This window comes from Cololabis saira, chromosome 16, assembly GCF_033807715.1.
Source record: "Cololabis saira isolate AMF1-May2022 chromosome 16, fColSai1.1, whole genome shotgun sequence".
NCBI lineage: Eukaryota > Metazoa > Chordata > Actinopteri > Beloniformes > Belonidae > Cololabis > Cololabis saira.
In genome coordinates this window covers 43,134,734-43,162,459 of record NC_084602.1, presented here as the reverse complement: position 1 = coordinate 43,162,459, position 27,726 = coordinate 43,134,734, and the positions used below count along the sequence as shown (strand labels likewise).

At 46.5% G+C, this 27,726-nt stretch overlaps 3 protein-coding genes across 3 annotated transcripts in view; all 3 read right to left on the bottom strand.

Moving 5' to 3' along the window:
• Positions 1 to 11,528, bottom strand: part of LOC133462759 (GTPase IMAP family member 7-like) — a 189,306-nt gene extending 177,778 nt beyond the window's left edge. Inside the window, exon 1 of the mRNA XM_061744186.1 lies at positions 11,418 to 11,528. The gene's annotated coding sequence lies outside the window, so the exon portion shown is untranslated. The remainder of the gene's footprint in view (positions 1 to 11,417) is intronic.
• Positions 1 to 11,904, bottom strand: part of LOC133462228 (GTPase IMAP family member 9-like) — a 206,793-nt gene extending 194,889 nt beyond the window's left edge. The window contains exon 1 of the mRNA XM_061743355.1: positions 11,465 to 11,904. The gene's annotated coding sequence lies outside the window, so the exon portion shown is untranslated. The remainder of the gene's footprint in view (positions 1 to 11,464) is intronic.
• LOC133462227 (uncharacterized) lies at positions 3,013 to 27,144 on the bottom strand. The gene is made up of 4 exons (XM_061743354.1): positions 26,208 to 27,144; positions 20,820 to 21,034; positions 11,351 to 11,563; positions 3,013 to 4,563 (listed from the first exon to the last, which is right to left on the bottom strand). Exons 1-4 carry the CDS (start codon positions 27,095 to 27,097, stop codon positions 3,638 to 3,640), a joined length of 2,244 nt encoding a protein of 747 aa, XP_061599338.1. The 5' UTR covers positions 27,098 to 27,144; the 3' UTR covers positions 3,013 to 3,637.
• Between the last annotated feature and the right edge of the window lie 582 nt (positions 27,145 to 27,726).

Sequence of the window (27,726 nt, the reverse complement as noted above, 5' to 3'; positions counted from 1 at the left end):
CGGGGGAGGGAACGAGCAGAAAGAAAGACCGGAATTAATTTAAAGAGGAATGAGTGAATACATGATCTGGAATTATTCTATTCAGATTTAAAATCGGAATAAACCAGCCACTTACTTCGGAATTAAGTTTAATTCGGAATGGCCATTTTCATTCTGAATTAGGTGTTTAAGTGGTAATTTTTACTCATTTTAAATCGGATTTAATTTTATTATTTAATTATTATTATTTCTGAATTAAAGAGGAATTAAACTTCCCATGTAAACGCACTGAATGTTTTCAACAGATGCTGGAAATCCAGGATAATCAGTTCTGCAGTTTCACCCTTTAATGCTGAGTGCTGGCTTCTTGGGGGTAATTTAGTTCATTGTGATGAAGTCGTTGGACGTCTCTGCACCAGTCCGGTCTTGGTTCTGGAACCTGCTGCTTGGTTCCTGCGGGACTTCATAAAGTCCCCATCGCCCTTTCAGCTGAAGTTTGCTTAAATACTCGATACAGTCCCTCACGTAACATCCAGCGTTGTTGGAGCTCTGGATTTGGGTCGGGTCGGTCTTCATCTCATCTACATGTTGTGATACAGAGTTAGGACACTTTAAAGGCTTTTAACTCAGCAGCGCCCCCTACAGGTGTGGAGGTTCATTTACCGTATTGTCCCGAATATAAGACAGTGTTTTTTTAAATTGAAATCAGACAGAAAAAGTGGGGGTCATCTTCCATTCGGGGTCTAGACGTTATACCCATTCACACCACTAGATGGCGCCAGATATCTTTAAAGCGAATGCTGAACTTAACTCCCCAGAACAAAGCAAACCCCTGTCACAAAGAAGAAAAATAAAAAATAGCGGTAAGAAAGAAAAGAGAAGAAGATAAGATAAGAGATAACAGAAAATGGAGAAACGTAGTTTCTCCAATCTGGGAAAAGTGGGTGAAGATCGGCAGGTGAACCGGCAGCTGAGGAGAAGTTATGATGCAAACTTCAAGATGAGGATTTGAATGAGGCAAAATAACAGGCTGTTTCTCTCCAATATATTGTTATAATGAATCAATGAAGTTTATTCAATCATGACAACACAAAAACAACACAACACCAAAAAAATGTGTGCACAGCATTGACATTTCACACAAAACCAATAATCACGTGTTGAACAATGACTGAAAAGGCAGAAGCTGCTGTTTATAAAAGCCTATCTTATATGATCAACTTTCTTTTTTGGCTACCGACCTCCAGAAAAGCAAAGAGACAATAGAAAAGCAAAGAAACATTAACAGATAGTCAATCACACTTATAAGCTGCAAAAATATCTTTACAAACCATTTTCTTAAAAACCAAAAGAGAATGTTTTTAAATGTATGTTTTCATCATTCCAGAATTTAACTCCAATAATGGAGACACATCTCCTTTTCAGACCTTTTTTAGCTTTTTGTTCAGTAAAATTGCAGACACCTCTAAGATTATACGGAGTCTCCTGGATTGAAAAGAACCTCTGTGTTGAGTCAGGGAGCATTTTTGATTTTGCTTTAAACATAATTTGAATGATTTCATAATAAAACAAATGGTAAAATTTCATAACATGAGAATTTAGAAAAAGTGTCTCTTGTGTGAGCGTATAGTTATCAGCCTTATTGATGATACGTATGGTTTGTTTTTGCAGTTTTATTATTGAATTTAAGGTGGTTTTTAAGGTGGATCCCCACAATTCCACACAGTAAGATGAATAAGGAACAATCAATGAGTGGTAGATTAAATGCAAGGCCTTGGAATTCAGTACAATTCTGGATTTATACAGGATTGCAAGTGATTTTGAAATGTTCCCTTTAATGTATTTTATGTGTTGTTTCCATGTTAACTTTTGGTCAATGACGCCCCAAGGAATTTAGTCCCAACATTACAGATTTTTTAATATTACCATCACTTTCATTTTGATTCCAAAAAAAACATGAATTTTATTTTCTTAATATTTAAAGATAATTTATTAACATCAAACCAAGTATTGAGATTTTCCAGCTCCCTTTCTACACAAAAGTTCCCTAATCATTTCTTTCTTTGTACTGTAATTATTTTCTGTATAAAAAATTGAATTTTGTGTTCAAAAAGTCTTTTTTCAAACTTTTTCAAACAAAATTTAAAAAAGTCTTGAAAAAGAGGGTGGTCTTATATTCAGGGTCGTCTTATATTCAGAAAAATGTTACCTAATGGTTTTTCTACCTTTGTAGAACTACAATTTTACTGTGTTTTACTCCCTAAACAACTTCCTTGTCTCTTACCAGGCCGTCATTGTAAATGAGAATGTTCTTAATGACCTGCTGGTTAAATAAAGGCCAATGACTGAATGAATATCAAATAAAGCGTTAGCATGTTTTTTTTCCCTCTTTATCGTATAATGTTCCCAAAGTGTAATGCAATTCATGTCATGGGTCGTGTATTTTGAAGAATCAAATACTCAACATCCTATATTATCAATTTTAAATCAATATTTCAGGGGTAGCAGCATTTGATGGTCCAGTAACACCTTTAAAATAATGCTCCCATCACTTAATGCATTCAGGGCCCCCTAAGAAGATATACACATACACAGCGTGCAAGGGAGGTCTGGTTGACGCCAGTATAGAGGGCATTATATATATATATATATATATATATATATATATATATATATATATATATATATATATATATATATATATATATCTTAGGGGTTTTGAGGATGTTACTCACCATTAACAGCAGCGTGGACTGAAGCGTGGACTGAAGGGATGCATACAATTAAGAAATTATGGGCGTGGCAATCAAACTTTGAAAACCGACTGTGTGCACCTCTGTAAGTCGACCATGATGCCCTCAGAACCTCCAGATCGCTATCAGGTGTCGGATGATATTAAAAGCCCGGTCTTCTGTCGATTTCTGCTGCTTCGTCGAAAAATGCTACCGCCGCATAAACCGATAGCATCTGTCTATCAAAAAATGCTGCCTAATGGTTTTCTACCTTTGTAGAGCTACAATTTGACTGTGTTTTACTCCCTAAACACTTCCTTGTCTCTTGCCAGGCCGTCATTGTAAATAAGAATGTTATTAATGACCTGCTGGTTAAATAAAGGCCAATGACTGAATGAATATCAAATAAAACGGTAGAATTATTTTATTTTCTCTTTATCGTATAATGTTCCCAAAGTGTAATGAATTCATGTCATGGGTAGTTTATTTTGAAGGATCAAATACTCAACATCCCATATTATCAATTTTAAATCAATATATCAGGGGTAGCAGCATTTGATAGTCCAGTAACATCCTATCAAATAATTTAATGCATTCAGGTAAGATACTAATCACCTCACTGCCACAAAATATCTAAAATTATCTCTGCTGGCTTGTATGTATATAAATATATATCTTCTTAGGGGTTTTGAGAATGTTACTCATCATTAACAGCAGCGTGGACTGAAGGGATGCATAAAATTATGGGCAATCAAACTTGTCCGTGGCGCAGAACCACAAAGTAGCATTTTTTGACGGGTAGCATGGATCGACAGAACACTGGGAGGTGGTATCAGAATAAAGAAAGTAGGGTTGGTTCATCCCACCAGAGTAAAACAGATTTCCTAAGTGGAACCTTTCCAGGAATCGGGAAGGTCGTGTTGTCTTCACTGTGTAGTGCAGCCTTTGGAGACTTTCATCTCGACAGCAGCTCCGGTGCCGGTGCCGGCCACGCCCCTGACTGCCACACCTACCGGACCTCCTAAGATGCCCACGACAGCTCCGACGGCGGTGCCATAGATCGTGGTGATGAATTTGTTGAACATCTCTGCGTCACTCCGGGCTTGTTCCTCGTACCTCTGGTTCACCTCGGCCTCCGCCCGGTGGTACATTTCCTCCGAGTGTTTCTCCCTGAGCTCCTTCAGCTCCCTCTGCCTCTCCCCCTCCCTCTCCTTCAGCAGTTGCTCCTTCTTCTTCTCGATAGCGGCCTCCGCCCTCATGAACATGTCATTGCTGTAGTAGCTTCCACCGTTGGCCGTCGTCATCATGTTGATTTTTTCCAGCAGTTTGCTGGTTTGCGTGAGGTCTTTAACCTCGTTGTTGAAGACGTGGTATCTGCCGGAGCAACTCTGAATGAGGGCGGCCAGGTCAGGACTCTTGGAGATGAAGCCTTCAATGGTTTGGTTCTTCAGCTGGTCTCCGTGTGTGAACAGCACCATCGTGTATCTGGCTGCTTCCTCCCCAAACGTGGTCTGGATCACCTTGACGGTTTCTTTCTCCTCCTGGGTGAAGCGGCCCAGCTGCAGGACCACCAGGAAGGCGTGAGGACCCGGAGACGACAGGGAAATGCAGCTCTTCATCCTTCTCTGCACGTCCTCCATGGTGAGCTTTGTGTCGAACAGTCCCGGAGTGTCGATGACGGCCACCGGCCGGCCGTCCACCGACCCTCTGGACTTTTGACAGTCGGTCGTCAGGGAGGACGGAGACCGCTCCGACTCGAAGGCTTCCCAGCCCAGGATGGTGTTTCCTGATGCGCTCTTCCCCACGCCGGTCTTCCCTACCAGAACAATCCTCCTCTCGTCTCCCATGAACCCTGTAGGACAGAAAAACACTGTTCATAATACCGTATAGCAGGGGTCCGCGACCCCTAGGGGGGCCACGGAGGTACTGCAGGGTCCCCCAACTTAAGAAAATAAATAAAGGCATTTTTAACCAAAATAATTTGTGAGAGTTAAAAAAAAAACGGTTCAATACGTCCTTGTGTGCTGCGGATTTTCGGTTTTGCCATTCATGCTTTACAATCCACATGTGTGTGTTTTTGTGCCTGTCAGCTGCTGCAGAAAAGCACTGTTGTAGCTCCGCCCCCTCATCACTGTTGTAGCTCCGCCCCCTCATCACTGTTGTAGCTCCGCCCACTCATCACTGTTGTAGCTCCGCCCACTCATCACTGTTGTAGCTCCGCCCACTCCCCCATCATCACTGTTGTAGCTCCGCCCACTCCCTCATCACTGTTGTAGCTCCGCCCACTCCCCCATCACTGATGTAGCTCCGCCCACTCCCTCATCACTGTTGTAGCTCCGCCCCCTCATCACTGTTGTAGCTCCGCCCACTCCCCCATCATCACTGTTGTAGCTCCGCCCACTCATCACTGTTGTAGCTCCGCCCACTCATCACTGTTGTAGCTCCGCCCACTCCCCCATCATCACTGTTGTAGCTCCGCCCACTCATCACTGTTGTAGCTCCGCCCACTCCCCCATCATCACTGTTGTAGCTCCGCCCACTCCCTCATCACTGTTGTAGCTCCGCCCACTCATCACTGTTGTAGCTCCGCCCACTCCCCCATCATCACTGTTGTAGCTCCGCCCACTCCCCCATCACTGTTGTAGCTCCGCCCCCTCATCACTGTTGTAGCTCCGCCCACTCCCCCATCATCACTGTTGTAGCTCCGCCCACATCACTGTTGTAGCTCCGCCCACTCCCCCATAACTGTTGTAGCTCCGCCCACTCCCTCATCACTGTTGTAGCTCCGCCCACTCCCCCATCACTGTTGTAGCTCCGCCCACTCCCCCATAACTGTTGTAGCTCCGCCCACTCCCTCATCACTGTTGTAGCTCCGCCCACTCACTGTTGTAGCTCCGCCCACTCCCCCATCACTGTTGTAGCTCCGCCCACTCCCCCATCACTGTTGTAGCTCCGCCCACTCCCCCATCATCACTGTTGTAGCTCCGCCCACTCCCCCATCACTGTTGTAGCTCCGCCCACTCCCCCATCATCACTGTTGTAGCTCCGCCCACTCCCTCATCACTGTTGTAGCTCCGCCCACTCCCCCATCACTGTTGTAGCTCCGCCCACTCACTGTTGTAGCTCCGCCCACTCCCCCATCACTGTTGTAGCTCCGCCCACTCCCCCCTCACTGTTGTAGCTCCGCCCACTCCCCCATCATCACTGTTGTAGCTCCGCCCACTCCCCCATAACTGTTGTAGCTCCGCCCACTCCCTCATCACTGTTGTAGCTCCGCCCACTCCCTCATCACTGTTGTAGCTCCGCCCACTCCCCCATCACTGTTGTAGCTCCGCCCACTCCCCCATCACTGTTGTAGCTCCGCCCACTCACTGTTGTAGCTCCGCCCACTCCCCCATCACTGTTGTAGCTCCGCCCACTCCCTCATCACTGTTGTAGCTCCGCCCACTCCCCCATCACTGTTGTAGCTCCGCCCACTCCCTCATCACTGTTGTAGCTCCGCCCACTCCCCCATCACTGTTGTAGCTCCGCCCACTCCCCCATCACTGTTGTAGCTCCGCCCACTCATCACTGTTGTAGCTCCGCCCCCTCCCTCATCACTGTTGTAGCTCCGCCCACTCCCTCATCACTGTTGTAGCTCCGCCCACTCCCCCATCATCACTGTTGTAGCTCCGCCCACTCCCCCATCACTGTTGTAGCTCCGCCCACTCCCCCATCACTGTTGTAGCTCCGCCCCCCATCACTGTTGTAGCTCCACCCACTCCCCCATCACTGTTGTAGCTCCGCCCACTCCCTCATCACTGTTGTAGCTCCGCCCACTCCCTCATCACTGTTGTAGCTCCGCCCACTCCCTCATCACTGTTGTAGCTCCGCCCACTCCCCCATCATCACTGTTGTAGCTCCGCCCCCTCATCACTGTTGTAGCTCCGCCCACTCCCCCATCATCACTGTTGTAGCTCCGCCCACTCCCCCATCACTGTTGTAGCTCCGCCCACTCCCCCATCATCACTGTTGTAGCTCCGCCCACTCCCTCATCACTGTTGTAGCTCCGCCCACTCCCCCATCACTGTTGTAGCTCCGCCCACTCACTGTTGTAGCTCCGCCCACTCCCCCATCACTGTTGTAGCTCCGCCCACTCCCCCCTCACTGTTGTAGCTCCGCCCACTCCCCCATCATCACTGTTGTAGCTCCGCCCACTCCCCCATAACTGTTGTAGCTCCGCCCACTCCCTCATCACTGTTGTAGCTCCGCCCACTCCCTCATCACTGTTGTAGCTCCGCCCACTCCCCCATCACTGTTGTAGCTCCGCCCACTCCCCCATCACTGTTGTAGCTCCGCCCACTCACTGTTGTAGCTCCGCCCACTCCCCCATCACTGTTGTAGCTCCGCCCACTCCCTCATCACTGTTGTAGCTCCGCCCACTCCCCCATCACTGTTGTAGCTCCGCCCACTCCCTCATCACTGTTGTAGCTCCGCCCACTCCCCCATCACTGTTGTAGCTCCGCCCACTCCCCCATCACTGTTGTAGCTCCGCCCACTCCCCCATCATCACTGTTGTAGCTCCGCCCACTCCCCCATCACTGTTGTAGCTCCGCCCACTCCCCCATCACTGTTGTAGCTCCGCCCCCCATCACTGTTGTAGCTCCACCCACTCCCCCATCACTGTTGTAGCTCCGCCCACTCCCTCATCACTGTTGTAGCTCCGCCCACTCCCTCATCACTGTTGTAGCTCCGCCCACTCCCTCATCACTGTTGTAGCTCCGCCCACTCCCCCATCATCACTGTTGTAGCTCCGCCCCCTCATCACTGTTGTAGCTCCGCCCACTCCCCCATCATCACTGTTGTAGCTCCGCCCCCTCATCACTGTTGTAGCTCCGCCCACTCCCCCATAACTGTTGTAGCTCCGCCCACTCCCTCATCACTGTTGTAGCTCCGCCCACTCCCCCATCACTGTTGTAGCTCCGCCCACTCCCCCATCACTGTTGTAGCTCCGCCCACTCCCCCATAACTGTTGTAGCTCCGCCCACTCCCTCATCACTGTTGTAGCTCCGCCCACTCCCCCATCATCACTGTTGTAGCTCCGCCCACTCCCTCATCACTGTTGTAGCTCCGCCCACTCCCCAATCACTGTTGTAGCTCCGCCCACTCCCCCATCATCACTGTTGTAGCTCCGCCCACTCCCTCATCACTGTTGTAGCTCCGCCCACTCCCTCATCACTGTTGTAGCTCCGCCCACTCCCCCATCACTGTTGTAGCTCCGCCCACTCCCCCATCACTGTTGTAGCTCCGCCCACTCCCCCATCATCACTGTTGTAGCTCCGCCCACTCCCCCATCACTGTTGTAGCTCCGCCCACTCCCCCATCATCACTGTTGTAGCTCCGCCCACTCCCCCATCATCACTGTTGTAGCTCCGCCCACTCCCCCATCATCACTGTTGTAGCTCCGCCCACTCCCTCATCACTGTTGTAGCTCCGCCCACTCCCTCATCACTGTTGTAGCTCCGCCCACTCCCCCATCATCACTGTTGTAGCTCCGCCCACTCCCTCATCACTGTTGTAGCTCCGCCCACTCCCTCATCACTTTTGTAGCTCCGCCCACTCCCCCATCACTGTTGTAGCTCCGCCCACTCACTGTTGTAGCTCCGCCCACTCCCCCATCACTGTTGTAGCTCCGCCCACTCCCTCCTCCTAGCTCCGCCCACCCCCGCCTCTCACACAACAAACAACGTGGCGAGCGCAATCGGAACATTTGAGAGAAAAAAAATGTGAAGAAGCACCGGCTTCATTTAAATCTCCGGTGTGGCAATGTTTTGTTTTTGCCATTGATTACAACGATGATGGCGTGACAACAATCATCTCCAGCGTCAACACCCTGATGTGACGCTTTCTGCACACAGGACAGTCGAGCGACTGGATGAGTTAAAAGCAGAGAAAAAAACACCTGTCTATGGAGAATGCGTTCCAGCAGACCTACAGTTCCATGTTCCACTCCAGTGAAACAAATGAAAATAACCCGTCCAGTCGGCGTGTTCATTGCAAAAGATTTGCAGCCCTTTTCAGTGGTCGGAGATGTTGGGCTTTCGGCACCTAATTAAACACGTTATGTTGTGCCTCCCTCACAAATTTCAACAATGTTATCATTCCCGGCCTCTACGACACAACGCTCAAATCAATTGAAAAGGATTTGCCGTCCTGCAAACCCGCCCCCTGCATGACGGCCACACAAGTGCTCACCTGGCAGAGGAGTTGAGAAAAGTGGTGACTGAGTGGAAGTTGGAGCGACCAAATACAACCATACCAGTCACCACAGATAACGCAGCAAATATTGTGCATGCAGTTAACGAAACAGACCTCCTGGGACCACAGATAGGCTGCTTCGCTCATACTGTAAACCTTGCAGCCAAGAAGGCAGTGTCAATCAACGGGGTGTCCCACCTCCTTGGGAAAGTTAGGAAAGTTGTCACCTTTTTCCACAAGAGCACCACAGCCCACCATGCACTGACGGTGAAACAAGAGATGCTAAACTTACCCAAGCACAAGTTAATTCATGATGTGACAACTCGATGGAATTCAATATATGACATGTTAGCACGATATGTTGACAAGCAGCCTGCCATATGTTCTGCATTTACAATGGACAAAAGCCTGAGGAGTCACATCAAGGACATGGCAATGTTGACTGAAGGTGAACAAAAACTGTCAGAACAGCTCATTGAATTACTGAAACCACTGAAAACTGTCACAACTCTCACGAGCAGTGAAACAACCCCCACCACATCAATGATCCTCCCTCTGAAGGAAATGATTCTAAAATCCATGGCACCAGGAGATGAAGACAGTTCAGTAATCAAAGAAGCCAAAGAAGCCATTGCACAGGACCTGGAAAAAAGGTACACAGACCCTGCTCTTCAAAAGTTCCTCCAAAAAGTTCCTCCCCTGCTACACGACATTCAGGCAGCCAATCAGCACAGAGCCTTATTATCATAGCCCCGCCCCTCAGAATCCACCAGCCAATCAGCACAGAGCCTCATTATCATAGCCCCGCCCACTCAGGTTAGAAACGGTAAAGCTAAACACATGGCCCACAGGCTGAATTTCTGATTTATGTAGGAAAAAAAAACAAAGCTTGTTTTTAAGACATTCAAGGCCTGTTTAAAATATACATTAAATGCCATAATAGGTTCCCTTTAAAGTCAAACCAACCAATCACAGAAGCAGGAGAGGAGCCGGTAGCTACGACAGACGGAGCTCACGACTCGTTGGACGGGAGGTTTTCCATAAATGTTTGAAATTCCAGACGATCAAAGAGGAAACACAAACAAACCAGGACCTGAATATGGAAACATCAACGTCCTGCCGGGAACCATCAGACGTCTGGACTACACTTTTATTCTATGTCTTTTATTCTCTAGTTTAGTTTAACTCCTGTGTTTCATCTTCGTGGGAGTTTATCTTCTTAAAGCATGTGGGCTCCGAGTCCAGAACCTTTACTGGTCCTGATGTTGATTCTTACCTTTATTTGACAATAAAACTTCAACTGAAACTGAACTGAAACCAGATTTAAAGACAAGGGCCCGATTTACTAAGATCCTAAATAAAGAGTACTAAATTGCGTGTGCACTGAAAGTTTGCCCGTGCTGTTGTTGTGTGTTTTGCGGGTGATCAACTAAGAATGCGTGCGCAATTGATAACAGGTGCAAACCGCAGTATTTAAATGAGGTGTTGCGTGTCTTACGGTTTGCGAGCGCAAAATGAAATTTGACGAGTTGAGTTAGAGATATTAGTGGAAGAGGCAAATTGTTGTGCCGTATTCAGCACCCCTGCCGTGAAAAGCACCCCCTTGTATATTCAATGATAAGTAGACCAAGAAAAAAAACAACACACTGACACTTCAATATATTTATATATACACACTCACACAAACACATACTTAGGAGTTTATATTATATATATTTACAAATATTATGGAAGACAACACAAGCAGGCTATTAATTAATGAAATCAATAACCATTTACCCGATTTTTGTTATCTGTGACTGTGATTGTGGGAAAGTATGACTATTGTGGAATCCATGAGCGCATTTAAACATGAATCGTTAACACAAAACTGGACGCTAAACAGGACATGACACGGAATGAGAATATAATTTTTGTCAGACGAGGGGGTGCTTTTCACGGCAGGGGTGCTGAATACGGCACAACACCGGGGTATGACAACTGCAGAACAAGTATAGGCGCACAATAAGAAACACTTTTTTCTCCATGAAAACACGTGATTTATTTATTATCACAAATAAAAAAATGAATGTGCCTCCTGTTGCAACCTTTTGCTGAATAATACTCGATTTAACATTCAAATAAAATATTTCTCCTTTTGCATGTGGAGATTAGCACCTTCCTTTCAAACGTATTAAATACAGACGCAATCACAATCCCCGCAAAAACTTTCAGGCTTGGTAAATCTCATTGCGCGTGGTAAATGAACATATTTGCATTTTCCCCTCCCAGTATTTAGGATTTCTGCCGGGTACGCCCCATATTGATTATTCATCAGGGCAAAAGTACTAAATGAACAGCGTGTGCTATTTTGCTCATTTGAGAGACGCAGTCCTCTTTGCACGCCGTTAGTAGTATCTTACCCTGAGCGTTTCCCCCGGACATGTTGGATCCAGAACCGCCCATCCCGTCGTCTCCTGCTGACTGAACCTCCTTCCTCCTGGTTTTCTGCTGGAACCTGCACCTGGGGGTGGAACCAGCACCTGGGGGTGGAACCAGCACCTGGGGGTGGAACCTGCACCTGGGGGTGGAACCAGCACCTCGCCGTGGCCTCTTGTCACGTCCAAATTGACACCCTCAACAACTTGGCTAAGTCTGCTGGATATTACCAAGTGACAGAGACCTCAGTTCAGGTTAAAAGATACTTGCAAGGAGAGAGGTGAGAGAATGTGCAGTCACAATCCTCCAAACATGCTCGTCTCTGCTTCGTCCTCACCTTTTATTGATTGGAACGCCCTAGTTCCATAAACATGAGTCAGCGTAAGGGAAAGGGGTGGAGGCTCCTCACGCCTTCTAGTGTGGAAAATGTGTTGATTGGTACAGATAACTGTCTGTATTGGCCCAGCGAAGAAGGTCTGGATGATTCTCCTTCTTTTTCTATGAGGTAACATTCACCCCAACCCAGGCCCTGATCTGACACAGCTTGAAACTCTGGATCATCTTAAAAAAAAACATGGATTACGTTTCATTCATCTAAATGTTTGCAGTTTAATAAACAAATAGACGCAGTACGTCTTTGGGCAAAGTTGACTGAGAGTGACATTATAGTTTTGTCCGAAACTTGGCTGAAATCATCGATTAGGAATAATATGGTACTCATTGATGGATATAATATCTACAGGACAGATCGCGTTATCAAAGGAGAAGGTGTGGCGATAAAACAACATTCAACTGTTCCTGTGTTGAATCAATCAGTAAACCAAAGCTCTTTGAACTGTCTGTAATTCAGTTACATCTTTCACATGGTGCTGATCTTACAGTACTAGGATGTTATTGCCCTCCATCGTCATCACATGAAGCTGTAAAACTGCTTTCTGACCTCTTACTTATGTTATCAGACAAGGACTTTGTTTTATTGGGAGATTTAAACTGGGACTGGCTCACAACATCTTCAAACTCACTTAAGGACATTTGTGACGCTCTAAATCCAACTAATTAACTTTCCAACTAGGTTAAATTAAAAAAAAATTGGATAAGTCTACATTGCTTGATGTTATTATTAGTGCCACGGCTGCGCCAAGAGGTACGCCTCCTCCATAGCTATGCCATAGCAATGGAGGAGGCGTGCAGGATAACAGGCACTAATGTTATCCTGCGGGTTTATTATTTTGCTTTTGCTTATTATTCATTTTCCGGACATATTTCGGTTTGCTACTCCTCCTGCAGATTTCAGACGACCGAGACGCATCATATATCAAAACCTGCGGCTCAATGAATAGTGAGCTATGACTTTTGGTGTTGAAATTCCCATTTTTCCCAAAGTTATTCCCAAAGAACCGGCGAAAAAACACCCATTCAAAGCGGATGGGAAAAAGTCACAAAAAAATTCACCTTTTTTCTGAGTCACGTAACTTTCTCATACTTGCACGTAAAAATATCATTCAAGCTTCAAAACGGAGGAAAACTTCTCTTCTCTCTCTCCAAACCTGAAACTGTTTTTTCCTAAGATGTAAACTTTTCAAGATATGAGCACTCAAGCGAGGACTGGAAATCACTTTTATGTCAAATCTAGAGTGGAGTGGGAGAGAAAGCAAAAAAAACAACCTTAATTTTTATTTGTAACTCAAGTTCACGGCCAAACCGTAAAAGCTGGACAAATAATTTTTGGTCAGAATGTAGACATAGATGTTGGGATGTTACTAACACATTTTAAGGAAAATATCTGAATACAATTAAGATTGTCAGAATCTGGTTGGGTTAATTAACTAGAAAACAACAATCAATAAAAATTAAATGAAAGTTAAATGCATGGAATGAAAAAAAAAGAAATCAAAGCAATAATAAGGATGATACAGAACCTCTACAGTTCAAACGTGGCTGCAGTGTTTAAAGAAGTCGGGGCTCCTGTGCTATTTAAAGATGGCGAAACTCTCTTTAAGCCACGTGCAATTAGACCGGATGGCAAACGCAGGCGTTTCAAACGTGACTATGGCAGAAAACAACGACTACCAAATGATCAGACATGATAATGATAACAATGATGATGGCTTATGCAGTAATCTCAGTTCGGAACACAGATTTAGCTCTGAAACGCTACTGATAACCAGGGCTCACGGCTTCACACAGTTCTGAACTGCTCTTAAGTCCTACTGATCACCGGGCTCATGAGCTCACGTCTCCTCGGGATCCAGATCGGGTGCCTGCGGGCTTTGTCGACAGCGGGTCGTGGTCCTGTGCGGGGGGTTTCCCAGTCAGGCTCTCGCGTCCCGTCCCTTCCCCTGAAACGGATTAGACAGCGGCGGGGCCGCCTCGTGCAGGGCCGTGCTTCCGGACCAAACGGGGGCTCTCACGCATTCCTAGGCGCGGCGGGGGACCGGTCTCTCCTTGCCGTGCTTCCCTGCTGCGACGCGCGGCCGTCCGGGCCCCGGGAAAGCTCACAACCGGGCGAGACGCCGGCCGTCCGTCCGGATCCCTGCGCGGTCAGCGGACAGGGGCTCGGAGCGGGGAGGGGGGCTTCAGTCGGAGCGTTCAGTCGCAGCTGTGTCCCAATCTGATGGCCGGGAGCGCGTGGGCGGCGTGAGCTCGGATCTGCAAAACTTAAAGAGGACAGAGTTTAGTGAGAGGTCGGAGCCTCCCGGGGACCGCGGCTCCGTGGACCGCAGGTCCAACGGGCGGGCCCGATCCAATGCGGGCCTTACACCTCCCCCCAGCCGGGGGGAGAAAGGGAGATGGGATCTTGGCCCGGAGCCAAAAGATCCAGCGATGAAGTGGAGAAGAGAGGAAAAAGGGAGAGAGGGACGCAGCGCCGCGGTCCGCGCTGTGGATCCTCGCTGATCCTCCGGCCGGACCGGCAGGAGCACGCCGCAGATCTCTCCTCTTACCCCCCCTTTGGGGGGGGAAGGTCGTGGTCCCTTCTGGCCCGGAGCCAAAAGTGGACGTGCTGACCCACCGGTTGATGAAAGGAAAAAAAGACAGGAAAAGGAGCGGCGCAGCGTTTTGATCCTACGCGCGCTGCGGTGACGTCATCGGTGCCTCGTTGCGATTGGATGCGCGCCGCTTGTAGGCGCCGCCCCCCCACGCAAGGCATGCTGGGGGTTGTAGTTCATGGCAAGGTGGCCATTTTAGGAGGCACATTACAGCCGATTTTCGGCTGAGCAGTCTCAAAGTTGAATATACACATTCACAAAATGTTCATACATTTATAAGTTCAGAGTTCACATGAGCATATGGACGACGCCCAACACTGGTCACATGACTCAGTCAGTACAGACTTCATATACTTTAACCTCGAGAATGGAGAAATCTGACCCCTGACCTTTTGACCTTAGATGATCACCAGTCCTGCTGGGAACCGGTTCATGGTATATACATATATATATATATATATATATATATATATATATATATATATATATATATATATATATATATATATATATGGACTTCTGATGGAGCTCTGTTGGAGCTCTGATGGAGCTCTGATGGAGCTCTGTTGGAGCTCTGATGGAGCTCTGTTGGAGCTCTGATGGAGCCCTGTTGGAGCTCTGTTGGAGCTCTGTTGGAGCTCTGATGGAGCTCTGATGGAGCTTTGTTAGAGCTCTGTTGGTGCTCTGATGGAGCTCTGTTGGAGCTCTGTTGGAGCACGCACACTTGCACGTAATGTTCTCTTTATAAGTAACAGTCCAGCTGGAAGGTTGCACAGCTGAATTCTCCTCATATCCCGCCCTCTACACACCCACTTTCTACCATAAATGGGTAATACAAAGTATTATTTGCATATGAATGAGCCTGCTGAGCATGTGCAGCAGCTTCCTGCAGCCCGTTTGGGCGTCAGGATGAATGAGACGTGTTGAGCCACCGTGCAACTGAATTTCACGGAGACTGGGAAGTGGGAACGAGATGTTGTGGATGAGGTGGAGGACAGGAAAACCACATTATTTGGTGGTCAAAGTAAAAGTATAAATAGTATATAAATAGTATTACATAAAGCGAGTGAGTGGCTGCACGCCGTTGCTGCCCGTGAGAGCCACGGCACACTGGGAACAGGGGGGCATGCCCCCCCCACTTTTCAAAATCATGTTTTTGTCCCTCCCCACTTTTTACAGTTTAAGAACCAACGGTAGGCTCAGCCTGTAATTACAAATCATCAAGACACTGTGCGAAGACGGGACGGGAGCCCCGCTCCCACTTCTCCCCTCCCCTCCCCTCAGAGCTGCTCAAGGCTGATTTATGGTTCCGTGTCACCAAAGCAGAGCCTACGGGGTAGGTGCGCCCGGCCGCGTACCCTACGGCGTAGGCTCTGGGTCGTTTTAACGTGGAACCATAATTTAGACTTAACTAGTGTGTGCGTGTGTGACAGACGTGCATGGGACAATTGTGAAATACGGAATAAACTGCGTTCCGTATTGGTTCAATACGGAACGCAATTTTTAATTCCCAATTACGTAACAATTCCGTATTTCCGGGGCCGGTGGCGGGCCCACTCACCGCGGCTGCAGCTCTAGCAGAGTCCTGACTGACGCTGAGCTTCACACACAGAGGGACACGATCAGCGCTATTATATTATAAGTCTGATATGTGATGACATTATTAAGAGTATGACATGAATCTGCTTCATTTCACCACCTCATCTGCGTCGCCAGTTCCCCAGATCTTAAGTATGTTCCTACGGGAGGGTCAGGGTTGGCATAGAGATACGCAGATTTTTCGGTTACTTTTTTCTTTTTAAATCCCAATCTTTGCGTAGAAGGTGCTTGCGCATCTTTCAAGCCCTGTTTTGTGGGAAGCAAGCTTTATAAATGAGGCCCCTGAACCTGTCGGCCAGAACCGTCTCCACTTCTCTTATCAACACGGTAAATCTGGGTTTATGGGATGTGAAGTCGGTACATTCTGGTCTAAAGGTCACATACGAGGGTTTCCTGGACGTGGAATCAGCTCAAGTCTGAAGTCAGATCGTTTGTCAGCAGATGAACTTTGGACCAGAACTGTCCTGCTTGGACCTGGTGTTTTAAGATAAGAAAAAAAGATAAGATTGTTCTTTATTTCTCTCTGAATGGGGAAATTCACTTTGTGCAGCAGCAGTAAACTCAACACATGCAGGAGAGGGTAAAAAAGTAAAAAAAATGTATAATTACAAAATATAAACAGTATATAAATTGGAATTAAAAATAAAAAGTATAGTGCAGGACGGGAAAGATGTTGTTATTGCACAGCTCTGATGGAGCTCTGATGGAGCTCTGATGGAGCTCTGATGGAGCTCTGTTGGAGCTCTGTTGGAGCTCTGATGGAGCTCTGTTGGAGCTCTGTTGGAGCTCTGATGGAGCTCTGTTGGAGCTCTGTTGGAGCTCTGATGGAGCTCTGATGGAGCTCTGTTGGAGCTCTGTTGGAGCTCTGATGGAGCTCTGATGGAGCTCTGATGGAGCTCTGATGGAGCTCTGATGGAGCTCTGTTGGAGCTCTGATGGAGCTCTGATGGAGCTCTGATGGAGCTCTGATGGAGCTCTGATGGAGCTCTGTTGGAGCTCTGTTGGAGCTCTGATGGAGCTCCAGGGTTCTGACAGTCTCATGAAGGGGGGGGGGGGGAGACATTGTCCATGATGGATGAAGGTTAGCCACCATCCTCCTAGTACTACTACTACAGTACAGGACAGAGCTAGTACTACTACTACAGTACAGGACAGAACTAGTACTACTACTACAGTACAGGACAGAGCTAGTACTACTACTACAGTACAGGACAGAGCTAGTACTACTACTACAGTTCTGGGGCCTCATTTATAAAGCTCGCTTGCACACACAACAGGGCTGAAAGATGTTGCAAGCACCTTCTACACAAAGGTTGGGATTTAAAAAGAAAAAACTAACCGAAAAATCTGGGTATCTCTACGGCAACCCTGACCCTCCCGTAGGAACATACTTAAATGAAGCAGATTCATGTCATACTCTTAATAATGTCATCACATATCAGACTATAATATAATAGCGCTGATCGTGTCCCTCTGTGTTTGAAGCTCAGCGTCAGTCAGGACTCAGCTGCTGGTGCTGCAGCCGCGGTGAGTGGGCTTGCCACCGGCCCCGGAAATACGGAATTGTTACGTAATTGGGAATTAAAATTTATATAAAAACAGTTTATTCCGTATTTCACAATCGTCCCATGCACGTCTGTCACACACGCACACACTAGTTAAGCCTAATTATGCCTAAATAATGGTTCCGCGTTAAATCGACCCAGAGCCTACGCCGTAGGGTTACGCTGTAGGTTACGGCGTAGGTTACGCGGCGATGCGCCCTGTACGGTGCGCGGGCCGCGTAACCTACGCCGTAGCTCTGCGTCGATTTAACGCGGAGCCGTAAAACAGCCTTGAGCAGCACTGAGAGGAGAGGAGGGGAGGAGGGGGAGCGGGGCTCCCGTCCCGTCTTCTCACAGTGTCTCGATGATTTGACAGAATGAGCCTACCGTTAGTTCTTAAACTGTAAAAAAAAGGGGGGGGGGGGGCAAAAGCATGAGCTTGAAAAGTGGGGGGGCATGTCCCCCCTGTTCCCTTGTTCACAGGGTTTTATTTTTACTCTCTTTATTTTATACTATTTATATACTATTTATACTTTTACTGTGACCACCAAATAATGTGGTTTTCCTGTCCTCCACCTCATCCACAACATCTCCGTCTCCGTGAAATTCAGTTGCACGGTGGCTCAACACGTCTCATTCATCCTGACGCCCAAACAGGCTGCAGGAAGCTGCTGCACATGCTCAGCAGCTCATTCATATGCAAATACTACTTTGCCTTGCCCATTTATGGTATGAAGTGGGCGTGTAGAGGGCGGGATATGAGGAGAATTCAGCTGCGCAACCTTCCAGCTGGACTGTGATTTATAAAGTGAACATTGCGTGCAAGTGTGCGTGCACACAGTTTTATAAATCCGGATTTTTCAGTAGGCTAATAGTAGGAGACACCTCTGGGCTGCTTTAGAGGTTCACGCTCATTCAGGCCTTTAAATATGTTTTTCTAAATCTTTCACCTCCCGATTGAACTTCTGCTCAAAGAAACCGGTCCTATCCGACCAATCGGAGAGCTGATCCACGGAGCTCTCTGATTGGTCGGGACAACCGTCGTCTCACAGCTCCAAGCTTAAAGGACTTCTTTACTTTTACCTTCCTGTTAGTAAAGAGGACAGGAATTAATGTGTAAACTTTAGTGTTTTAATTTGAAACACCTTTATTTAAGTGTTAAAAGTATAAAAACAAACCGACTTCATCCTTCTCACACCTTTATCTTTATTTCTTCATTTTTTACACACAAAAAGAACAACACAATAAAATATATGATTTGTGTGTATTTGTGTAAAAGGAGCCGATGGAGCTGCAGCCAATCAGGAAGCTGCTGGAAACTCATCAACTCAGGATTTACTAGTTCTTTCATTAATTAAACATAAATCATTAAATAATATACAGATTTCCAAAATCATTGCTCTGGTTTCACAGATGTTTATGTCCAACATGTAACGTGAGGTTTTTTTTTATTTCATTTAGTAATGATTTATTGATTGATTGATTGATTGAAATCTTTATTTCTATCATAAAAAAAACTATTACACAAAACAAAAAGAGTCATTAAACAAAATCAAAGGGTAATAAACTTTCATCCCAGAAAAAGAGTAGGAGGAAGTAAAAAACTTATTGGGCCCTTGATTCTAGTTCAAATTTCAGTAAAAGTTCAGTAAAAATACTGAGAATGCAGACTTCAGAAAGGTCCCATTAAGATGTTTCTGCACATTTCTTTACACCAACAAATACAAAGAAAAGAAACAGCTGATCTGGTCTCTACAACCACCGGAGCTTCTGCAGCCTAACCGCCAGGTCGGTCGGTTAGGTGTAACTCCCTCCTCCACCACCAGATGGATGTAGCTCCCTCCTCCACCACTAGATGGATGTAGCTCCCTCCTCCACCACCAGATGGATGTAGCTCCCTCCTCCACCACTAGATGGATGTATCTCCCTCCTCCACCACTAGATGGATGTAGCTCCCTCCTCCACCACTAGATGGATGTAGCTCCCTCCTCCACCACTAGATGGATGTAGCTCCCTCCTCCACCACTAGATGGATGTAGCTCCCTCCTCCACCACTAGATGGATGTAGCTCCCTCCTCCACCACTAGATGGATGTAGCTCCCTCCTCCACCACTAGATGGATGTAGCTCCCTCCTCCACCACTAGATGGATGTAGCTCCCTCCTCCACCACTAGATGGATGTAACTCCCTCCTCCACCACTAGATGGATGTAGCTCCCTCCTCCACCACTAGATGGATGTAGCTCCCTCCTCCACCACTAGATGGATGTAGCTCCCTCCTCCACCACTAGATGGATGTAGCTCCCTCCTCCACCACTAGATGGATGTAGCTCCCTCCTCCACCACTAGATGGATGTAACTCCCTCCTCCACCACTAGATGGATGTAGCTCCCTCCTCCACCACTAGATGGATGTAACTCCCTCCTCCACCACTAGATGGATGTAGCTCCCTCCTCCACGCGGCGGCTGCTCTTTCTCTTCTTGAAGATGTTTAACCTTCTATCTAAATTCATTAGTTCAAAGTGATAAAATCTTCAGGAAAGAAGGTGAAAAGTCTCCAAGGAAAGAAAAAAAAGGTCAGGTTACCGTGAGAGTTGCTACGAAACGGAGGACTAAAGCCTGAATTATGGTTCTGCGTTAAACCTACGCCGTAGGTTAGCGGTTAGCATAGCTACGCTGTAGCCTGACCTGCACCTCCAAAAAAATTAAACTACGCGTCGACCCAACGCAGACCGAGAGGGCTGTGATTGGTTCGCTTGGTAGCAACGCATTTCCGGTTCCGGTTTGTGAAGCAGTCGTGAATTTTCAGCGGTCTTTTCTTTGTGTTTGTGTTTTTTTGGGGGGGTTGTTTTGGTTTTTTGCACAATAGTTGTCCTAATCTCTTTGATTCACTGGACCGGAAAAACCACAAGCTAAACAAAAGTATCAACTAGCGCTCTGGGGGGGTTTTGCACTGCTGTGAAATGGAGTGACGGAGAAGAACGAAGGTTCACGACGGCGTTACGGCAACAGCGTAGGCTCTGCGTTGGTTTAACGGAGAACCATAATTCAGGGTTGAGTCTGCACCAGTGCACCGCGTTTTACCAGAACTCAGCACCTTCGTCTGGATTAAAAGGGGCTAAGTAAGTAAGTGAGTAAGTAAACTTTATTTGTAGAGCGCTCTTCACAGACCATGGTCACAGAGCGCTTCACAGTTAAAATAAAAACACAGTTAAAAGATACATACAAATTTAAGATTAAAAAGGCCAAGACAACACATTTACAATCATAACAGCCCCAAGATAATTAGGCAAAAGCCTGCACAAATAAAAAGGTCTTTAGTTGCCTTTTGAAGGATCAACAGACTCCATGGAACGCAGAGAGACTGGAAGATCGTTCCAAAGCCTGGGAGCAACGGCCTGGAAGGATCGGTCTCCTCTGGTCCGGAAGCGAGTACGAGGAACCATCAGCAGATTCTGATCCACAGACCTCAGAGCCCGAGCTGGGGTGTAGGGCTGGATCAGATCGCTGATGTAAGGTGGAGCCTGACCATGCAAAGCTCTGAAAGTTAAAACCAGAATATTAAAATAGACCCTAGAGGAAACTGGCAGCCAATGAAGAGCTTTGAGAATAGGGTTATGTGTGACCTCCTATTAGCGCGGGCCAGAATTCTTGCTGTGGAATTCTGCACTAGCTGCAGGCGACACAGCTCCTTCTTGTTTAGACAAGAGAACAAACTGTTACAATAGTCCAAACGCGAGGACACAAATGCGTGAATGACCAGCTCCAAATCCTTTTGCGACAACATTTTCCTGAGTTTCGAAATATTCCTCAGATGAAAAAAGCAATTCCTTGTCAGCTGTTTGCAGTGTTGCACTAATGACATGTCTTTGTCAAACACAACACCCAGGTTTCTTAGGCTCGGTTTAACAGACTGGCCCAAATCACCCAAATACTGGTTAATCCCAGGAATGGAGGCATCAGGGGCAATAACCAGGGTTTCTGTTTTGTCTACGTTTAGCTGCAAGGTGTTCACACTTAGCCATTGTTTTATCTTCACCAAGCAATGAACTAGGGAATTTAGCCTGTGGAGCTCAGTAGGCTTGAAAGAGCAGTAAAGCTGAATATCATCAGCAAACATGTGGTAGGAGACATCAGGAAAACTCTGGACGATTTTTCCCAAGGGGATCAAATACAACAAAAATAATAAAGGACCCAAAACAGAACCTTGGGGGACTCCACACAACAGATCTGCTGACCCAGACCTTATTTGGTTAGCTGTAACACTAAAGCTACGCCCAGAAAGGTATGACGAGAACCACTGTAGAACTGAACCTGACAGTCCTACTTCATCCCTCAGCCTTCTCAACAGGATTTGGTGGTCAACGGTGTCAAAGGCTGAGGACAGATCTAAGAGAACTAGAACAGTGCATTTTCCTGAATCAGCAGACATCATAATGTCACTGGACACTTTCAGCAAGGCTGTCTCCGTAGAGTGATGTTTGCGGAAACCAGACTGAAAAGTCTCATGGATGTTGTTTTGATCCAGGAATAATGACAGCTGCTCAGAGACCACCTTCTCTAGGATCTTGGACAAGATTGGTAGCTTAGAGATCGGCCTGAAATTACCGAGGACAGTCGGGTCTAAGCCTGCCTTTTTGAGTAAAGGCTCCACTATAGCATGCTTAAAAGCATTGGGAAACACTCCAGAGGACAGAGAGAGGTTAACCATTTTGGTAACCCAGGGGCCAATTACATCAAACACTTTCACAAAAAGCCTACACGGAAGGACATCCGATGAGCAAGAGGAGAGTTTCATCTTGGTCACCAGTGCTGAGATATCAGCAAGAGTCACAGACCTAAATGAGGACCACAAGCTGGAGACAGGCTCAGCGACAGCAGGGGTTCCACACAAAAGGGGAGGGATTTTCTCCTTGATCAACTTAATTTTCACAGTAAAAAATCTCAATAATGCATTGCTGTCCGCTTCACAAAAAACAGGAGTAACTGGTGCAGCAGGACACACAAGAGAATTGATTGTGTTAAAAAGCACTTTGGGATTTTTCTTGTTAGCCGTTACCAGTTGACGAATAAAGTCTGATCTGGCATTTTCCACCATCTCATTATATGAGGCCACAAGATCCCTGAGATGGAGTCTGCACCTCAAGTTTAGTGGATTTCCACAGGCGTTCAGTCTTACGACAAAGTCTCCTTAGACTCATGGTGTCTTCATTTGTCCAAGGGCACACTTTTTTCCGAACTGACCAGCTTGATTTAACAGGTGCCACCTGATCCAGAATTTTGACACAATGGTTGGTAAAACACTGAGTAAAATTGTCCACATCAAGGCAGTCCATAAACAAAAGAGGGTCAAACATGGCAGAGAAACTGTCTGCAGTATTAGCAGAAATAACACGCCTCTGAGACCTAGCTTCTATGGGCTTAGGCTCAGGGCTGAAGTGGAGATCAAACTGAACAAGAAAATGATCACTGAGCTGGATGTCCTGTACAGACACATTTGAAATGTCTAGTCCAAGGGTAAAAACTAAGTCTAAAATGTGGCCTTTCTGGTGTGTGGGCTCAGAAACATGTTGCTCAAAATTAAAAGCTTCAGTCAATGATAAAAGTTCCTTTGCGGAGCAAGATGAGCTGTCATCAACATGAAGGTTACTCAGATCCAGAGTGGTCTTGAAATGGATTTTACATGGGAAGTGTGGCCGTGGGCTCAGGAGGGGCAGAATTTGAGGTGGGGGGACACCAACAGAATCGGTCTGGGTTGACCATATGGACACAGAGTCTATTTGGTCAGATAGAAGTAGGACCAACATGGACACAAACCAACTGGGACTCATCAAAGTCCATCTACGGGTCGGAACATGTTTGTTTTTTAACTCTGGTCTAAAGAGGCGTGGCTGACCGCCCCGTGGGATCAATGCATGGGCAGGGCTGGTCTGGAACAATGAGCTCTTGGTATGACTGCTCTTTGAAACTTGTATTTACTACCTAATCAACCGTTCATGTCTTTAAATGACAGACAACCTGAAAACTGGATGTATTACAGGAAGAGCAGAACACGGGAGCTTTAAACTGCAGAAGCCGACATTTTCAATGTTTTCAACACATGCTACTAATCCAGGATAATCAGTTCTGCAGTTTCACCCTTTAATTCTAATAATTCTTATTCTGGCTTCTTCGGGGGCAATTTAGTTCATTGTGGTGAAGTCGTTGGACCTCTCTTGGTTCTGGAACCTGCTGCTTGGTTCCTGCGGGACTTCATAAAGTCCTTGTCCTCTTTCAGCTGAAGTTTGCTTAAATACTCGATACAGTCCCTCACGTAACATCCAGCGTTGTTGCAGCTCTGGATTTGGGTCGGGGTCGGTCTTCATCTCATCTGCATGTTGTGATACAGAGTTAGGACAGTTTAAAGGCTTTTAACTCAGCAGCAGGTTTGGAGGTTTAGGGTATTTTAGGGCTCCGTTCCAGATTCCTTCTTGTTTAATCTCTCATTCAGTCGTGGTCTTGTTTTGTTGTCCATCTGTAGTTTCTTCAGTGTCTTTAGTCTCCTCTGCCGTGTTGTTGTGTTAGTGTTGTTGGTGTGTGACCTTCTGCCATAAGGGATGTCCAGGATGGGAGTCCAAAGCCAGTTTGGGTGTTGTTTACCGCCAGTAAGGATGGGAGGAGTCCAGACCTGAACCTCTGTAAGTCGACCATGATGCCCTCAGAACCTCCAGATCGCTATCAGGTGTCAGCTGATATTAAAAGCCCAGTGTTCTGTCGATTTCTGCTGCCTCGTTGAAAAAAGCTACCGCCGCATAGCGTCGAAAAATGCTCCCTAATGGTTTTCTACCTTTGTAGAGCTACAATTTTTCTGTGTTTTACTCCCCAAACCACTTCCTTGTCTCTTCAATTCAATTCAATTCAATTTTATTTATATAGCGTCTAATACAACAGAGTTGTCTCTAGACGCTTTACAGAGACCCATACCCAGAACATAAACCCCCGAGCAGTTATTACATAAACAATGGCAGGTAAAAACTCCCCTAGTGGGAGAAAAAACCTTAAGCCAAACAGTGGCAAGAAAAACTCCCCTTTAGGAGGGAAGAAACCTTGAGCAGGACCAGGCTCATAAGGGGGGACCCTCCTGCCGAGGGCCAGACTGGTGGGTCAGGGACGGCAACAGCACAGCAGGCAGGTGGAAGCAGCAACGGGATGACCAGGGGTGGGGACCGGGACCGCAGGCCAGCACGCAGCTCCCGAAGCTCCGGCCCAATCAGCAAGTCCCAGGTTGGGGTGCAGGGTCGGGGAAAGACTTGTGCTCCGTAATGCAAGCTACAAGCCACCCACGACCACCTGCAGGTTCCGGTGTCCGGCAAAGGATGCTGCAACATGGACAAAAGAGAGAAAAGGGAGGAGAAGGGGGGGCCAGCACAAGAAACTACAGGAGCGACTCTGACACACTAAAGTTTACACTACCTAGAGATTTACCAACACCAGCTAGAGGTTTACTAAACACTAACTATAGGCTTTACTAAACAGAAAGGTTTTAAGTTTAGTTTTAAAGGTGGAGGTGGTGTCAGCCTCCTTAACCCAGATTGGAAGTTGGTTCCAAAGTAATGGTGCCTGATAGCAGAACGCCCGCCCTCCAAATCTACATTTAGATACTCTAGGAACTACGAGTAAACCTGCACTCTGAGAACGGAGAGCTCTGCCAGGAACATAAGGCACTATCAGGTCTTGCAAATAATGCGGAGCTAAGCCGTTTTGGGCTTTATACGCAAGTAATACAATTTTAAATTGGATTCTGAATTTTACGGGTAACCAATGGAGCGACGCTAACACTGGAGAGACGTGGTCTCTCCTGCTAATTCCTGTCAGTACTCGTGCTGCTGCATTTTGGATCAGCTGGAGCCTATTCAGCAAATTACTTGGACATCCTGCTAACAACACATTACAGTAATCTAGTCTAGAAGATACAAACGCATGAACTAGTTTTTCTGCATCACTCTGCGAGAGGATTTTCCTAATCTTTGCAATATTACGGAGATGGAAAAAGGCTATTTTACAAACCGGATTGACATATGGTTTAAACGACAAATCCTGATCGAAAATAACACCAAGGTTTCTCACAGTTGCACTCTCTTGCCAGGCCGTCATTGTAAATAAGAATGTTCTTAATGACCTGCTGGTTAAATAAAGGCCAATGACTGAATGAATATCAAATAAAACGTTAGCATGGTTTTTTTTTCTCTTTATCGTATAATGTTCACAAAGTGTAATGCAATTCATGTCATGTTTATTTTGAAGGATCAAATACTCAACATCCCATATTATCCATTTTAAATCAATATTTCAGGGGTAGCATCATTTGATGGTCCAGTAACATCCTATCAAATAATGCTCCCGTCACTTAATGCATTCAGGGCACAGCAAGCATCAAAAATTATCTCTGCTGGCTTGTATATATAAATATATATCTTCTTAGGGATTTTGAGGATGTTACTCATCATTAACAGCAGCGTGGACTGAAGGGATGCATGAAATTATGGGCAATCAAACTTTGAAAACCGACTATGCAGAACCACAACGTAGCAGATCTGGACGGGTAGCATGGATCGACAGAACACTGGGAGGTGGTATCAGAATAAAGAAAGTAGGGTTGGTTCATCCCAGCAGAGTAAAACAGATTTTCTAAGAGGAACCTTTCCAGGAATCGGGAAAGTCGTGTTGTCTTCACTGCATAGTGCAGCGTTCCCAGACTCGCATGGTCATCCCCCCAATCGCACTTGCTAGGAGGCCCAGGGCAGCTCCGATGGCGGTGCCGTAGCCCGTGGTCAACGAGGTGATGAATTTGTTGCACCTCTCTGCGTCACTCCGGGCTTGTTCCTCGTACCTCTGGTTCACCTCGGCCTCCGCCCGGTGGTACATTTCCTCCGAGTATCTCACCCTGAGCTCCTCCAGCTCCCTCTGCCTCTCCTCCTCCATCTCCTTCAACAGTCGCTCCTTCTCCTCCTCGATGGCGGCCTCCGCCCTCATGAACATGTCGTTGCTGTAGTAGCTTCCATCGTTGGCCGTCGTCATCCAGTCGATTTTGTACAGCAGTTGGCTGGGTTGCTCGAGGTCTTTAACATCGTTGTTGAAGACGTGGTATCTGTTGGAGCAACTCTGAATAAAGGCCTGCAGGTCGGGACTCTTGGAGATGAAGCCTTCGATGGTTTCGTCCTCCTCCAGCTTGTCTCCGTGTGTGAACAGCACCATCGTGTATCTGGCTGCATCCTCCCCAAACGTGGTCTGGATCATCCGGACGGTGTCTTTCTCCTCCTGGGTGAAGCGGCCCAGCTGCAGGACCACCAGGAAGACGTGAGGACCCGGAGCCGACAGGGAAATGCACCCGTTAATCTTGCTCTGCACTTCCTCCTGGCTGAGGTTTGTGTCGAAAAGCGACGGAGTGTCGATGACGGCCACCGGCCGGCCGTCCACCCACCCTTTGGCTTTCTGACAGTCGGTCGTCAGGGAGGTCGAAGACAGCTCCGACTCGAAGGCTTCCCAGCCCAGGATGGTGTTTCCTGCTGCGCTCTTCCCCACGCCGGTCTTCCCTACCAGAACAATCCTCGTCTCGTCTCCCATGAACCCTGTCGGACAGAAATACACTGTTCATAATACCGTATAGCAGGAGTCTTCAACCGGGGCTCCGTGACCCCTAGGGGGTTAGGGTGGTACTGCAGGGGGTGCTACAACTTCAAAAGAAATAAGGGCAATTTTAACCAAAATAATTTCAGAGTTAAAGTATAAATATATAAATATATATATATATATATATATATATATATATATATATATATATATATACACATACATACATATACATACATACAAGAAAAAAAAAGAAATTGAAAAAATGTTTAAGTTATTTTTGGGTGAAGAAAAAATCGACAGAAAGGAGAGAAAAAAATAATTTCGTGAAGAAAAAAGAAAGAAGAGAACAAAAAAACTTTAATTTCTTTGAAAAAAGACTAATTTCTTTTTTGTGATTGAGAAAACTCCATTAACAGGCCATAATAATCTACTTTTGACAATAACTATTTAGTCTCCAACTCTACATAAATGATTCCATGACGTGAGTCATGTGACTAATGTCAACTTTAGAGCGGAAAACAAGCTAGCTATCTGTTTAAGAAAAGAAAATTCGTAGCTAAATTGACTTGTCTATTTCATATTTAACTAGTTAGACCTGAAGGATAAATTAGTGATGATAA